The sequence below is a fragment of the Pseudoliparis swirei genome, chromosome 6 (assembly GCF_029220125.1).
Source record: "Pseudoliparis swirei isolate HS2019 ecotype Mariana Trench chromosome 6, NWPU_hadal_v1, whole genome shotgun sequence".
Lineage (NCBI taxonomy): Eukaryota > Metazoa > Chordata > Actinopteri > Perciformes > Liparidae > Pseudoliparis > Pseudoliparis swirei.
Window position 1 is genome coordinate 12,466,677 of NC_079393.1, and position 14,805 is coordinate 12,481,481.

The 14,805-nt window shown below is 43.8% G+C and overlaps 3 protein-coding genes across 3 annotated transcripts in view; 2 read left to right on the plus strand and 1 right to left on the minus strand.

Annotated features, from left to right (window-relative positions):
- The window catches only part of bnip2 (BCL2 interacting protein 2), a 46,045-nt gene that overhangs the window by 8,960 nt on the left and 22,280 nt on the right, over positions 1 to 14,805 (minus strand). The window lies entirely within an intron of this gene.
- LOC130195596 (proprotein convertase subtilisin/kexin type 5-like) lies at positions 1,017 to 3,927 on the plus strand. The gene is made up of 5 exons (XM_056417215.1): positions 1,017 to 1,912; positions 2,211 to 2,416; positions 2,530 to 2,630; positions 3,209 to 3,380; positions 3,456 to 3,927. Exons 1-5 carry the CDS (start codon positions 1,656 to 1,658, stop codon positions 3,836 to 3,838), a joined length of 1,119 nt encoding a protein of 372 aa, XP_056273190.1. The 5' UTR covers positions 1,017 to 1,655; the 3' UTR covers positions 3,839 to 3,927.
- Positions 6,694 to 9,546, plus strand: LOC130195594 (beta-1,3-galactosyl-O-glycosyl-glycoprotein beta-1,6-N-acetylglucosaminyltransferase 3-like). The gene has a single exon (XM_056417214.1). It carries the CDS (start codon positions 6,701 to 6,703, stop codon positions 7,955 to 7,957), a length of 1,257 nt encoding a protein of 418 aa, XP_056273189.1. The 5' UTR covers positions 6,694 to 6,700; the 3' UTR covers positions 7,958 to 9,546.

Below are 14,805 nucleotides of genomic sequence, written 5' to 3' on the forward strand. Positions count from 1 at the left end.
ACTGACGAGCCTCCCAGTTTGGGCGTACTGAGCAGTTGGAAATAACATGCCCAGTCTTTCCACAGTACAGGCATTGGCCTGCATCTATCCGGTGCTGACGTTCCTCCAGAGAAAGTCTAGCTCGACCCAGTTGCATGGGCTCATCCTGAGAAGAGGTGCGCACGCTGGACGGCGGAGAAAAAGATGGAGGTCTAAACACAGCGTTAGCAGGAGAAAAAGAAACACTAGGCTTACTGTGTGGCGCTGGTGAACCCCTCCGTGTTTGCTCCGCTCGGTGCTCCCGCAGGCGACAGTCCAGGCGAGAAACCAAAGAAATCAGCTCAGTGAGATCCGATGGAATGTCTCGCTGCTAATTCGTCCCAGCTGGTCACTCAAACCTCTCAAAAACACCGCTTTGAGAGGCGCCTCGGTCCAACGAGCCTCTGCAGCGAGTGTGTGGAACTCTATGGAATAGTCCGCCACTGTCCGGCCCTCCTGTCGTAAGCTGAGCAGCTTATTCTCCGGAGCCCGAGAAATTGGGGTGGTCAAAACGGACGAAACCGGGCAGCAAAGTCCTCAAAAGAAAAGTGTCAAGTCCACTGAAGAGTCTAAGGCCTGAGCCCAGGTTAGAGCTCTTCCGCGGAGCAAACCCAAAATAAAATTAATCCTTGTTGCATCGGAAGAAAAAGCAACAGGACGCTGGCGAAACACCCTTCTGCACTAAAAGAAAAAACCTCTACATTTCTCCACCTCTCCGTGGAAAGGCTCAGGGTCGCAGATTGGAAAATCCTGGCGAGGAGAGGGCAAAGGGGGTGAACGGGAAATAGCCCGATCAGCTAGCGTTGATGTGGTAAGAGCGGAGACCTGGCAAGCCAACTCGGAGACGTGGTGAGCCATGGATCGATTGCTCTCCACCAAAATCTGGAAAAGTTTCTCATGCTCACCCAGGAGAGTCCCCTGACTGGAGAGGGCATGTAGTATTGGAGTGGATTCCGTTCCAGATCCTGCGGGATTCATATTTGGCCAGTTCTACTGTTAGGACTCCGCGGGGAGAGACACAAAAGGAGAACCCGCTATGCAGAAACACTGGGACGGAGACTTTGGGTGGAGTGTAACCAAAAGAGCTGGATTTATTAAGTCCACAAAAACAGGCAGGAGAAAAAACAAAACTCTGAGCTGAGTAGGAAAAACCCGGGAGCAGCAGCTGAGATGGAGGTTGGCTTGGACGTGGCAGGCAGGATGGAGTGGATGTGGATCTCACTGAGAGTATACGTAGAACTGGCGAAGTCTGATGGTCGAACCGGGGTCTTAAGCAGCTGTAGGTGAGTGGTGTAATCAGTGATGATGAGAAACAGGAGCGGAGGTGAGTTGATGGAAAAACGGAATGTAGGTCAACCACGCCCATCCAGGAAGACAAACAAACAGAAAAAAGGAGGAGGAGATACTGCAATCCTCACAGAAGGAGTCTAATTTAACACAAGATTATTAACTAACGTTAATACAAAAGTTAATTAAATTGTTTCTAACTATCGATGTTGAAGTGTCCAGGACTGAAGCAGTCAATAAAAAAACAATACAAAATCGATTCTTATGTGAATAAATAGTTTTCCATCATCTAGTTTGGTGCCAAAAAGTGTCCAGATAAACAGGACAGAAAAATAAAGACGTAAATTAGCATGCATGAGCTAGCACTAATGAATCGGGTCTTGAACTTTGGGACTGTGCGCTATCTTCCAGACAGCACTTGTGTGAGTGAGTGTCCAGCTGGTACATACGACAGCAAGCAGGATGCTGACGGAGCCGAGCTGGGACTCTGTTTGCCGTGTGATGACGCCTGTTCCACCTGCACTGGCGCTTCCCCCAGAGACTGCCTCACGTGCTCTCCAAGATACCTACGTCTCCTTCAACTTTGTGTCACCCATTGTCCCACAAGGTACAGAACAAAAGCCTGTTTTTGGCTGGGTATATTTACTTTACAATGAAACAAATTGATCTGTTTACTTTCTCCCCACCCTCATCTACTGATCCAACGACACAAAGAACATGTCTGGTTAGGAAACGAGCAAAGCCACTGACCGAGCCACTATGTTTAATTGCTATGCAATGTCTTTCTTTTATTCTCATTCCCACAGATATAGACTACCCTTGTAAATCCGAAAAATATGTTTGGCAGAATAAAACGTGGGTTTTATTACATGTCTGAATTCTTTATTGACGATCCATTTGTTCAGCTATTACAGAGAGAGCTCCCACTGTGAGAAATGTGACCAGTCCTGTGAGCAGTGTACAGGACCGGGCCCTGAGTCCTGCAGGACCTGTTCACCTCCTCTTCTGGACCTGCAAGGCACCAAGCTGTGTGTGGAGCGCTGCCCACAACACTTCTATCGGCTCAATTACATCTGCAAACAGTGCCACACCAGTTGTCAGACCTGCACAAGTAAAGATGATGGAACTATTAATTACAGCTCTCGTATCGTTTTGTCTCCACCTAATGTAAATATTTAACATTTTCTTGGGAGTTCTTTGACTTTAGTGTATATGTGTTTGCAGATGCCTCGCCTCAGGGATGTGTGACGTGCAACCGGGGCAGCACTTTAAAGGACAAAGTCTGCTATCCACATTGTGAAGAGGGGCGTTACTTTTCGGAAAAGGTATAATTATTTATGATGGTCATAATTTTTACACGCACAAGATAAGTAATTGCGTCATATTTCCATCTCGCACATCTGACACTAAATAAGTACACTGCTACATTGTAATAGTGGAGGTACTTTTGTTGAATCTATAAATCAGATACTACTGATGTCTTTTTGTATGCATTATCAATTCATAATTAATAACATAAGAAATAGGACACTTTTTAAAAAAAATCACCTTCTTAGTAGAGATCTGCCAAACGAAGCTGTTTTTTGAAGTCCGTAGAAAATGATGTGTAGCACGGCCATATTAAAATGAAAATGTAAAGTATTTCACCTACTGTGATTGGAAAATTGCAGTTGGCTATATTGCAATTTTTACACAATTTTGAATAATTATTTATCCCTATTTGAAAGTGTGTTATCGTATGGAGCGTCTGAGTGCAGACAGACACGCCGTTCTGTACGAATCGGTTTTCACTCTGTTCCAAACAGTCCACATTACTGATTGTTTTAATGTCTGCAACTGCCATGCTTTTCTTTGATGTGCCCAGTACATACTATATATAATTTCTGAAATTGTACCATTGTAGGAAACCTGTGAGCCATGCGACGGCTCCTGTAGGCATTGCACCGGCCCCAGACCGGACCAGTGTCTGACCTGTCACCGGGAGTCCGCTCTTCATGCCATGGAGAACCGCTGTGCCCGCTGCTGCCAGGCTGGAGGAAACGACACAGACTGCTGTGTCTGTGACCGACGCTCAGGTAGAAACCCCACCGATCATGAGAAACATGTTTGTTTTCATGTGACCATCTGCTAAAGGGAGTGTTTTCTTCTAGCTCTGTGTGTGGAGGCCCCCCAACCCAAGTCAGGAGAGGATCAGGAAACGGACCTGAATATGTCTTCTAGAACTCTGAAGCACACCTCCGCTGGCCTTCCCATTGCCCTGCTGCTAGCACTGGGGTTGGCTCTGGCCGTGTTTGCCTTGCTCAAGGCCCATTCCAGTAAGAGGCTTTGCTGGGGGCAGAGCTATGAGAGACTGAGTGGCAGCGCCAGCGTCAATATGCCCCACGGCGTCCCCGAGCCGGACAGCGGAGACGAAGTGGATGTGGTGTACACCAGCAGAGGAGGATCAGTTTATCGACGCTACAGCTTTATCCATGAGCAGGACACCGATGCATCCCCGGATGTGGATGAGAGCACTTGTCTCAATCAATCTTAGATTCATACATACACTACCGTTCAAAAGTTTGGGGTCACTTAGAAATGTCTTTATTTTTCAAAGAAAAGCACTGTTTTTTCAATAAAGATAACGTTAATCAAAAATACACACTATACATTGTTAATGTGGTAAATGACTATTCTAGGTGGAAATGTCTGGTTTCTAATGAAATATCTCCATAGGTGTATAGAGGCCCATTTCCATCAACGATCACTCCAGTGTTCTAATGGTACATTGTGTTTGCTAATCGCCTTAGAAGACTAATATCTGATTTGAAAACCCTTGTGCAATTATGTTAGCACAGCTGAAAACAGTTATGCTGGTGATATAAGCTATACAACTGGCCTTCCTTTGAACTTGAAGTTTGAAGAACAAAATTAATACTTCAAATATTAATCATTATTTCTAACCTTGTCAATGTCTTGACTATATTTTCTATTCAATTTTCAATTCATTTGATAAATAAATGAGTTTTCATGGAAGACACAAAATTGTCTGGATGACCCCAAACTTTTGAACGGTAGTGTACGTACCAGATCTTTAAATGTCTATGGAATGTATTTTGGATGCTCACAATATCGAGACGAATTCAGAACTGTTTAGTCGATGTGTAAGGAGAAACCATAGTGGTATCTTGCTTTAGAACGTTGCTTTTTGACTTCTTGTGTTTGTTGTGCTCTACAAAGTACCTGTATAATGCACCTTCTAAATTGAAGCATTTGTGAGTAAAGAGTGAGAACAATACATATGTGTATACAGGACTGTCTCAGAAAATTAGAATATTGTGATAAAGTTCTTTATTTTCTGTAATGCAATTAAAAAAACAAAAATGTCATGCATTCTGGATTCATTACAAATCAACTGAAATATTGCAAGCCTTTTATTCTTTTAATATTGCTGATTATGGTTTACAGCTTAAGAAAACTCAAATATCCTATCTCTAAATATTAGAATATCATGAAAAAGTATACTAGTAGGGTATTAAACAAATCACTTGAATCGTCTAATTAACTCAAACACCTGGAAACACATTTTCAAATGTTTGATTTTGTTTTGCTGTTATAAATCTTTTTTTTTACTTGGTCTGAGGAAATATTCAAATTTTATGAGATAGGATTTTAGAGTTTTCTTAAGCTGTAAACCATAATCAGCAATATTAAAAGAATAAAAGGCTTGCAATATTTCAGTTGATTTGTAATGAATCCAGAATGCATGACATTTTTGTTTTTTTAATTGCATTACAGAAAATAAAGAACTTTATCACAATATTCTAATTTTCTGAGACAGTCCTGTATGTATTCAGGAGGCATTGCAAGGCGACTGTAACCTCTGAACTAGGTATCTCACGTACCTCCCAACATCTACACGCACAGTCATCCTGCTTGGGAAGTGAAAGTTCTAGAGGAGGAACTTCGCTCGGTTATGAAGGGCAGCTCCTGGCCCTGGCCCTTTCACTTCTGTTTTGGATGCCAATCTAATGCCGAGAGTCCACTCGACAAGCTCTGATGTCATGTGCAGCACCGTGTACAAACCAGCAGAACATAAAACAGTCTGAGCTCACCCCATTGTGCAAGTAAAGGCAATGTGAGCGTCACCATTTTTAAATGAAGCTTGAATTTAATTTGACTTGAAATAAAAAGCTGTCTTACTTACACAAGGAGACCAAGCAGGAACCCTGAGAGACTTGTCTTTGGTTTGATTGTTCACATATAATCTCATTTTATTAGTTGTTTACAATGATATGAAGATTACAAGTAATACAATTAAGTAGTACAAAAAGGATTACCCAAACTACCAGGACTGCATTTTAAACAGAATTGTATAGTTGTTCCACCAGATTTGTACAATTGAGGATAAGCGACCTGCCCAGCGAGGTCTGGCTGGGAGCCAGGGACATGAAGGAGGGACACCGGCCTCTGCATGTGTTCTTGAGGAAGGCGCCATCAGCCTTTGGTCCAATAACCGGCCAACACCTGCAACTGAACATAGTGACAAATATACACAACAGCAACACACAACCACACTCAAAATACACATTATGACTCAGATTCCTAACTCACTATTTACCTCGATGCTTAAAGGTTACAAACGGAGGTCACAGTTGTATGTGTATGTTGTTAAACCATAGAACGCGTATGTGCTCGTGCTTCCAGCTGTTTCCCTTCAAGCAGAAGTGACGGTAGCCGAGGTCACCTGCCGTTCATCACGGAACCAGTTTCACAATGATGGAACAATGTTTTCAAGTCTTTAGTTTACAATTAGTAGTCAAGAGGTAAATGAGATGAACTCCACAGCTAAATGAATGGAGAGATATGTTTGGGTGGGCTGTGTTTCGGACATTTTAGGTATATACCTTAACTGTGTGTATGACTTTTTTATTTTGAACTTGATATTAAAGAGATATTTGTTAAACAGTGAAATGATCATATGTAATAATTTAAATCTCAATGATTTGTTATAAATATATATTTAAATTAAATAAAATCGTTTATACCTGGTGCCGTGAGAGCACCTTGTAAACTGGCTACATTATGATGGCTGAACTGAGAATAGTTGCCAGTCTGAGTTCAAACCAGAGGATTAGAAAAGGATTTGGTGTCAGTGTAATCAACTGGCAAAGGTTTGCAATCAGATGTGTTTTACAACTTTAACAATTTATTGGTTGTCAGCCAATATGGAATTGACACAACAACGTAACAACTGTTTGTATAAGTCACATCCTCTTCCAGGATTGGTTCCTTCCACACCTTAGTTTGACACACCTCCTCAGAGGCTTTTTCAGCAGTTTGCAACATTCACTTGGGCAACAGTCAAACTAAGACACGCACCGAAGACACGGTTGTGGTTACCTCAAGTAAAGACATGGTTTCTGCAAGGTTGTGGAAGACCCTGTCACTAGTCGTCATCGGTATGTTACTTTCTTTTGTACTTTGGGAAACGGCTTCAAACAGACAGTCCTTGCCTGTTTTTACAATACCAGAGCAGTTCTCTTTAGACCTGCCTGGCTGCTTGGCCATCATCACTGGAGACACACATGGGAAGAAAGGCGATTTAGAAAGGCTTCTGTCATCCAGGAAAAGACATCCTTCATCAGAGGACTTCTACTTGAATGTGACAAAGGACTGTCCGTCTTACATTGAGAAGAGAGGTTTCATTACAGCGCCTCTCAGTGAGGAGGAGAAGAATTTCCCCATCGCCTACTCCATGGTGATCCATGAGAAGATTGAGATGTTTGAGCGACTCCTACGAGCTGTTTATAATCCTCAGAACATCTACTGTGTGCATGTGGACCAGAAAGTCACTAAAGAATTTCAGAAGGCCGTGGAGGCTATTCTTTCCTGCTTCCCAAATGTGTTTTTAGCCAGTAGATTAGAGCGAGTGGTGTATGCCTCGTGGTCCAGAGTGCAGGCCGATTTGAACTGCATGAAAGATCTGCTGAACTCGCCGGTCCAGTGGAGATACCTGCTCAACACCTGTGGGACAGACTTCCCCATCAAAACCAATAGAGAAATGATTCAGGCACTGAAGGCCCTCAACGGGAGAAACAGCATGGAGACGGAGGTAACCAATGACTACAAGAAAGCGCGGTGGCTGTATCATTACAATGTAACTACTGCTGTCATCAAGACGGATGTGAAGAAAAGTCCCCCGCCCAATGGCAACCCCATGTTCACAGGAAACGCCTACTTTGTGGCCAGCAGAGCCTTTGTGAAACATGTGATGCAGGACAGAGAAGTTCATGAGCTTCTGGAGTGGGAGAGGGACACGTACAGCCCCGACGAACACCTCTGGGCCACTCTACAGCGAATGCCCTCCGTTCCTGGATCAATGCCCGCGAACATCAAGTTCGATGCGTCAGACATGCAAGCCATCGCTCGCGTGGTGAAGTGGAGCTATCTAGCAGGCGATGTGAGAGCCGGAGCCCCGTACTCTCCTTGTACAGGTGAATACAGTAGAGCAGTCTGTGTGTACGGAGCAGGTGACCTCTCGTGGCTCCTCAGACAACATCAACTCTTTGCAAATAAGTTTGATCCTGAGGTTAATGATATTGCTATTCGATGTATAGAGTCAGTTCTGCATTTTAAAGCTTTAGGCCACGACCGACTGGAAACCGATTAATATTCCATAATTTTTCTTGAAATGTAAAATGTATTTTAAGGTGCGTACTATAAAGTAGTTCTGAAACTGGGCACTTCGCAGATGATGGAAAACAGGCTTCCGGACACGTGTAAAGAATATATACTTTTGCTTGGCTTACCCCTAATGTTATAATAATAATAATAATAATACATTCATTTTATAAGGCGCCTTTCAAGGCACTCAAGGTCGCCGCACAACATATTTAAAAATGGACACAATTAAAAAGCAGAACAGTTAAAAAGCAAAACAGTTAAAAAGCAGAACAGTCTGCAGCAGAGCAACCAAGAGGGGAACAGGTCAGGCATAGGCCTGCCTGAAAAGGTGAGTTTTGAGGTGAGTTTTGAATAAAATGATAGAGTCAATGTTTCTGATGTCAGGGGGGAGGGAGTTCCATAGGCGAGGGGCAGAGCGGCTGAAGGCTCGTGACCCCATGGTGGACAGACGAGCTGGGGGGACAGTCAGGTTGATGGAGGAAGCAGACCTGAGAGACCGGGTGGGGATGTTGATTTTGAGGAGGTGAGACAGGTATGGAGGGGCGAGGTTGTGGATGGCCTTGAATGCATAGAGGAGGATCTTAAAGTCAATGCGGTGTTTGATGGGAAGCCAGTGGAGTTATTGTAGAACAGGGGTGATGTGAAAGATTGAAGGGGTTTTGGTGATGATGCGGGCAGCAGCGTTCTGGACCAGTTGGAGTTTATGGAGGAGTTTCTGGGGGAGACCAAAGAGGAGGGAATTGTGTTAAGAATATAAAAATGCATACATAGTACCCCATGTCCCTCGCTTTGCATTAAGGCCCCGAAGCACCAAACTGTGTGTCCTTCTATGACATTCGGGCTCTGACCAGAGAGAACAGCTCATACTCATGCTCACCCACATGTTTTGGAACATACTGTCACTGCTGGATAAGAAGCACAGATACTGTAGGTACAAACACTTCTGGACCTCGGCCAGAAGATGACACATCCACACAGGGAAGATAATCAGGAACTCTGTGCAACCCTAGGCTCTGACCTCATCCTGACTGCTAAGTCATAGAATTGAGATTTAAATAAGAGCCGTACCTGTCACCGTCAAAGAATTTGTTTATGAAAGCAACAGATAGTTTCAATGCCTTTTAGTTTCTATTATATTAAAGAAACTACACAGCTCCTGCTTTAGATGGAGAACAACATACACACACACTGATTATGATGATGGCGAGAAGATCGTGAGCCAAGAGGGTGGGACCACCCTGAGCTCCATCAGAAGGTGTTCAAAGTCTAAACCAGGAACACCTCCATCTGTTTTAACCAACCAGTGCTGCTGTCGTGAGCCCAGAGGGTGGGACCACCCTGAGCTCCAACGATGAGCCGGACACAGATTAAACCGAGTGACGTCTCCATCTATATTATCTAATCACGCTGCTCTTAAAGATATAAAGAGCCATGTTCTCCTGGAGAACGGCAGTCTGTTATCGAACGATGCTTTGAGCTGACTTCATCCAGGCCCGTGCTGCACGTTAAATGTTTTGTGTCTTTGAGACTTTTGTTCTACCACACTTAATTAAATCCACTTTGTTTTGAATTTTACTTTGCCGTCCTGGTCATCTTTTCCCAACCTTCGACAAATTGGTGACTCTGATGTGATATAACGGTGAAAAGGTGACCATTTTTGGACGAAGAGGTGCGAGTCCCCCGACCCGCGCCTAGGGTCTGGGACCTGGAGATCCAAGGAACCTGAGAGAAGTCCATCGGCAGATTACACACCCATCCTCAACTGGTCTCAGGCCTGAACAAATAAAAAAGGTAAGCAGAAACCTATTTAATTGAATTCTGCATATTGTAGTTATAGTAAAAAAAACAAATTTGACCAGAGGATGCGTGAGTAAAATGTCATAGTCATTGTAGTGTGTTAAAACTAAAAATTTAGATTTACAGTGGTAAAAGTGTGTTGGAAAACTGTTCCAGGGCATTGTTGATGACTGTGTGATAAGGTAAAACGAGCGTGAAAATTGCTTCAGAGTTATGATTAACTCTGGAAGTTTCGCGTCATAAAAAAAAGAGAAGTTCCGCGTCGTAAAACGAGCGTGAAAATTGCTTTGGAGTTCTGATAAAAACTCTGGAAGTTTCAAGCGTCAGAAACGAGCGGGTAAATTGCTTCAGAGTTATGATTAACTCTGGAAGTTTCGTGTCATAAAAGAGAAGTTCCGTCAGAAACGAGCGTGTAAATTGCTTTGGAGTTCTGATAAAAACTCTGGAAGTTTCGCGTCGTAAAACGAGCGGGTAAATTGCTTCAGAGTTATGATTAACTCTGGAAGTTTCGTGTCATAAAAAAGAGAAGTTCCGCGTCGTAAAACGAGCGTGTAAATTGCTTTGGAGTTCTGATAAAACTCTGAAGTTTCAAGTCAGAAACGAGCGGGTCAATTGCTTCAGAGTTATGATTAACTCTGGAAGTTTTGTGTCATAAAAAAGAGAAAAAGAAACGAGCGTGGAAATTGCTTCGGAGTTCTGATTAAAACTCTGGAAGTTTCAAGGTCGTAAACATATTAAAAGCACGTATGTAAATCGCGTCTGAGTCTCTGTAATACTGTGCCGTATCTGGAAGAGATCGGACAGGTTTCTGCGGAGGTGCTCTGGACGTTGCCGGTCGTAGCGGATCAAAATGATGAATGTGTATATTGCTTCTGTGAGGTTGGATACTGTGCCGGGTTCGAAGACCGGACAGGTGTTTGGATGCCACTCTGGGAGTTTCATGTTTTTATAAGCGTGTAAATTGCTTTTTTTTAATTTATTTTTTTTAAACAAGTTTCTGTAAATACTAGTTTTGAGTTGTAATATATAAGATGAACATGGTTTAAAATGATTCAGTCGGATGTTATAGAATTTGAAACAGAGGAAGATTTTAACAAATTTGTAATTGATGAAGACATATCTGTGGTAAAACAAGACGATACAATTACGAGTCCTGACACTGAGGTTGATATAACTGAGGTTCGATCTGCGGACGATTTGAATGAACTGCTTAGACATAAAGTTGAAAAATCAGCCAGAAAAAAGCTGAAAAATATAATAACAGGAGCGGCCCCTCCCCTATCCACTTAGGATGATAGCCTGGCTGTGCTCAGTTGCACTCTCTGTGCGCCCCCGCAAAGCGCGCCGCCTTCACAGGACGGAGCACAGTCCACTTTCCGCCTCCACCTGAACTTGAGCTCTGACAGAGTTCTCCTCTCTTCTTGTGGTTAAGTACACACACATACTACTACATTAGCCAAACTAAGGTCGACATACTATGAATTGGAAGTGTACGACCATTTTTTATTAGATTTGTTGAAATGTTTTAGATAAATGATTTTTTAATTTTTTAATTATTTTTCTTTTCTTTTTTCTTCTAGATGTTGACTCTGTTCATTAAGAGTATTATTATTGATAAGGACGGATTTTGGAATTCCGTCCTATTTCAAAAGGGGGAGGGAAGAACATGACAATCTATGTTGACGCCAGAGTCCCCAGAGGAGGGCCCCCGAGTACAGACCAATATATCAGATATCAGTAGGTTTAGAATCAGGGACCCTGACGGGAACCATTAGAAAGTTGAAAAAATGTTGTGCACAAATATATAGTGCACACGCACACACTCAAGGTATCGAGTTTCAAGATGCATCAGGTCTGACAATGGAACACATTTCAACAACAAACACTTGGCAGAAGTTGAACGAGCACTGGGCATAACCCACAAGTTTGGGTCGTTATATCATCCTCAGTCTCAGGGGCTAGTCGAAAGAGCCAATCAGACAATAAAATGGAAGATAGCAAAAAATGTGCGATGGCACCAAGATTACATGAGTGGAGGCGTTACCACTGGCATTGATGTCGATGAGAACATCACCAGGTGGGGATACGCATTTGAGACCGCATGAGTTGTTAACCGGCAGGAGAATGCCGGGCCACCCAGAGATGGAGGTCATATGCCATCTCTGGATGTTAGCGAAATCGAAATGAGTGAATACATGGCTGCACTAATATCTCTTATCAAAGATCTCTCCAACCAGGTTGTTCGTGCCCAGTCGATCGATCCGGAAGGAAAGGAGACAAAGGTAAAGGTAGGAGACTGGGTCAGAGTTCAAGTTCACAAAAGAATGTGGACTGAACCCAGGTGGACTGGACCGTACGAAGTGAAGGAGGTTACGTCACACTCGGTCCAGGTCAGAGGCAAGGCGGGTGCGAAGTGGCATCACCTGACACATTGTGCCCCAGCTCCAAGTCCGTTAAGGACATTGAACAAAGTAAGAACTGATTTGGAAAAATGCCAAGAACAAACAGAGTCTTCGGACAATGTTCCGGAAAAGCCGGAACTCGGTTGAACAGTGATTGGGAAGGCGGGTGGAAAATAGAGTCCCCTTCAAAATCTTCAGATGTGATAACATACGTGGTGTAAAGAATATATATTATAGTTTAGCATAGCTTAGTATTGTTTGCATATAGATTATGTGTAAGATGGAAAACACTGAATGGAAGTTAAAATCTCCAGCGGAGCACTCTGGTGTCTGAGCTGATCTAAAGAAAGATAACAGTGACACCTAAGGAATGTTGATGTAAACCCCCCTCTGCACTGCACTCATCCAAGAAGATGACTAGAGAAAGAGCTCTTTATATTCATAGGTTAGGAAAGGGCAATCACACACCTGACCTCACCGGGGCAGAAAGATTAGGACGAGGCCGCTCTCTCTTAAAGTCACGTATGGCCCCCTCTGAACACACACAAACTCACACACACACTTCCCACTCTTTAATGATTAGGTCCTTTGTCCAGTCAGCCATCTGAGAGGAACCAGCACCATACCTTCATTAATGAATGACCGGACAGGAGTCCTTCTCAACAAAAGGACCTTGAATCATCTCTTTATTTTATTACAACCCCCTTACTAAATATATGCATTCATGTACTGGCAACAAGAACCAATGAATGAGCGACAGCGATGGAGGCAGAGGAACAAGAACCAATGAGGAGACACCATCTCTTTACCTCCTGACCAATCAGAACTGGTCATGATGATTATTTAAACCGTTGCGCCTCTGCTAAGGCGCCTCTGGTCTGAATACTCTAGGTACCAGCCGGTGGGGGGTCCATGCATGATGTCTACTTGTATCCTGATTTCTGAATAAAACGCTAATAAATGTAAAGTAGAAGTCTACCGCTCTTTCTTCCAGTGAGTGTCGTCCAGGTGGTGTGTCGCTGTCCAACTCCAACAAAATGGTAGCAGACGAATGGTTGTGAAATCCGGTCCAGAGACCCGAGGAGGACATCACCTGAGACCCCAGACGGACCACTTGTTCTAAGACCCGCTCCGAGAAACTGATCGAACCAGCAGCGTGTCAAAATAAGGTAGGACTAGAATTTCAAATATTTTCAAATCAGTCAACTGAACACTCAGAAAAGGAGTATTGATATAAGATGAGTATTGGAACTGCTAAATGAATTTGACTTAATTTAAATAATAGAATAAAAAAAAAAAGGGGAAATCACGATACAGTCTAAAGTCCTCTAACATATGTGAGGCCAGTCATAAGGCTGGAGATGACCTCGAAGTGTGGGCAAATCAGTCTAAAGTCCTCTAACATACGTGAGGCCAGCCATAAGGCTGGAGAGACGACCTCGAAGAAGTGTGGGCCGCGTAGTCTAAAGTCCTCTAACATACGTGAGGCCAGCCATAAGGCTGGAGAGACGACCTCGAAGAAGTGTGGGCCGCGTAGTCTAAAGTCCTCTAACATACGTGAGGCCAGCCATAAGGCTGGAGACGACCTCGAAGGAGTGTGGGCCGCGTAGTCTAAAGTCCTCTAACATACGTGAGGCCAGCCATAAGGCTGGAGAGACGACCTCGAAGGAGTGTGGGCCGCGTAGTCTGAAGTCCTCTAACATACGTGAGGCCAGCCATAAGGCTGGAGAGACGACCTCGAAGGAGTGTGGGCCGCGTAGTCTGAAGTCCTCTAACATACGTGAGGCCAGCCATAAGGCTGGAGAGACGACCTCGAAGAAGTGTGGGCCGCATAGTGAGTCCTCAGATATTACGTGAGGCCAGCCATAAGGTTGGAGAGACGACCTCGAAGAAGTGTGGGCCGCGTAGGAATTAAACACATGTGTATGTATAATCTGTGAATGAATGTTGAATACCGGTGGTGAATGAATGTTGTCAAAGTGGAATCAACAGAGCAAAGTCGAAACCTGACGGTGTCAACAAAAGCTCTGGTCTGTTGAATTGCACGAGTGATAAATGAGGATTTATTGTTCTGAAAGGCACGTTGCCGAGTAAAGAACACATTGTATGGCGATTATGTACTACGTTTAAAAGCAGGTACGAGTTTGAGATTGAGGAGAATACTGAGAAACAAAGAGGTAACTCCGCTTAACACGCAAAAATACAAGAGCAGAAAGGAGGGGGGACAAGCAGAGAGCTGCTGCGTCCCGCTGAGGGCACGCGCCTTCACAGACAGAGCAGCCCCTCCCCTACCCACTTCGCTGCGCGCGTCTGTCTCAGAGCAGAGCAGAGTGAGAGCGGAGCGAAGCCAGAACAGTGACTGAAGAATTCTTTTTGAAGATAACTATTAATTGATAGTGTGTGACCATCATTTTCCTTTCTGAAACATAGTTTTTAATAAATACGTATTTAGACAATACTAACAGAAAACGGACATTTGTAGACACCCAGATAAAATATAAAAGAACACAACAACAACAATTAGCCCCTTCCTCCTGTCTACCCTCCCCAACCCACACGGTCCCCACAGATGAATCCCCAGCCGTTGAATAACGGGTGGTACGGACAGACTGACGACACGACACCATAACGACTC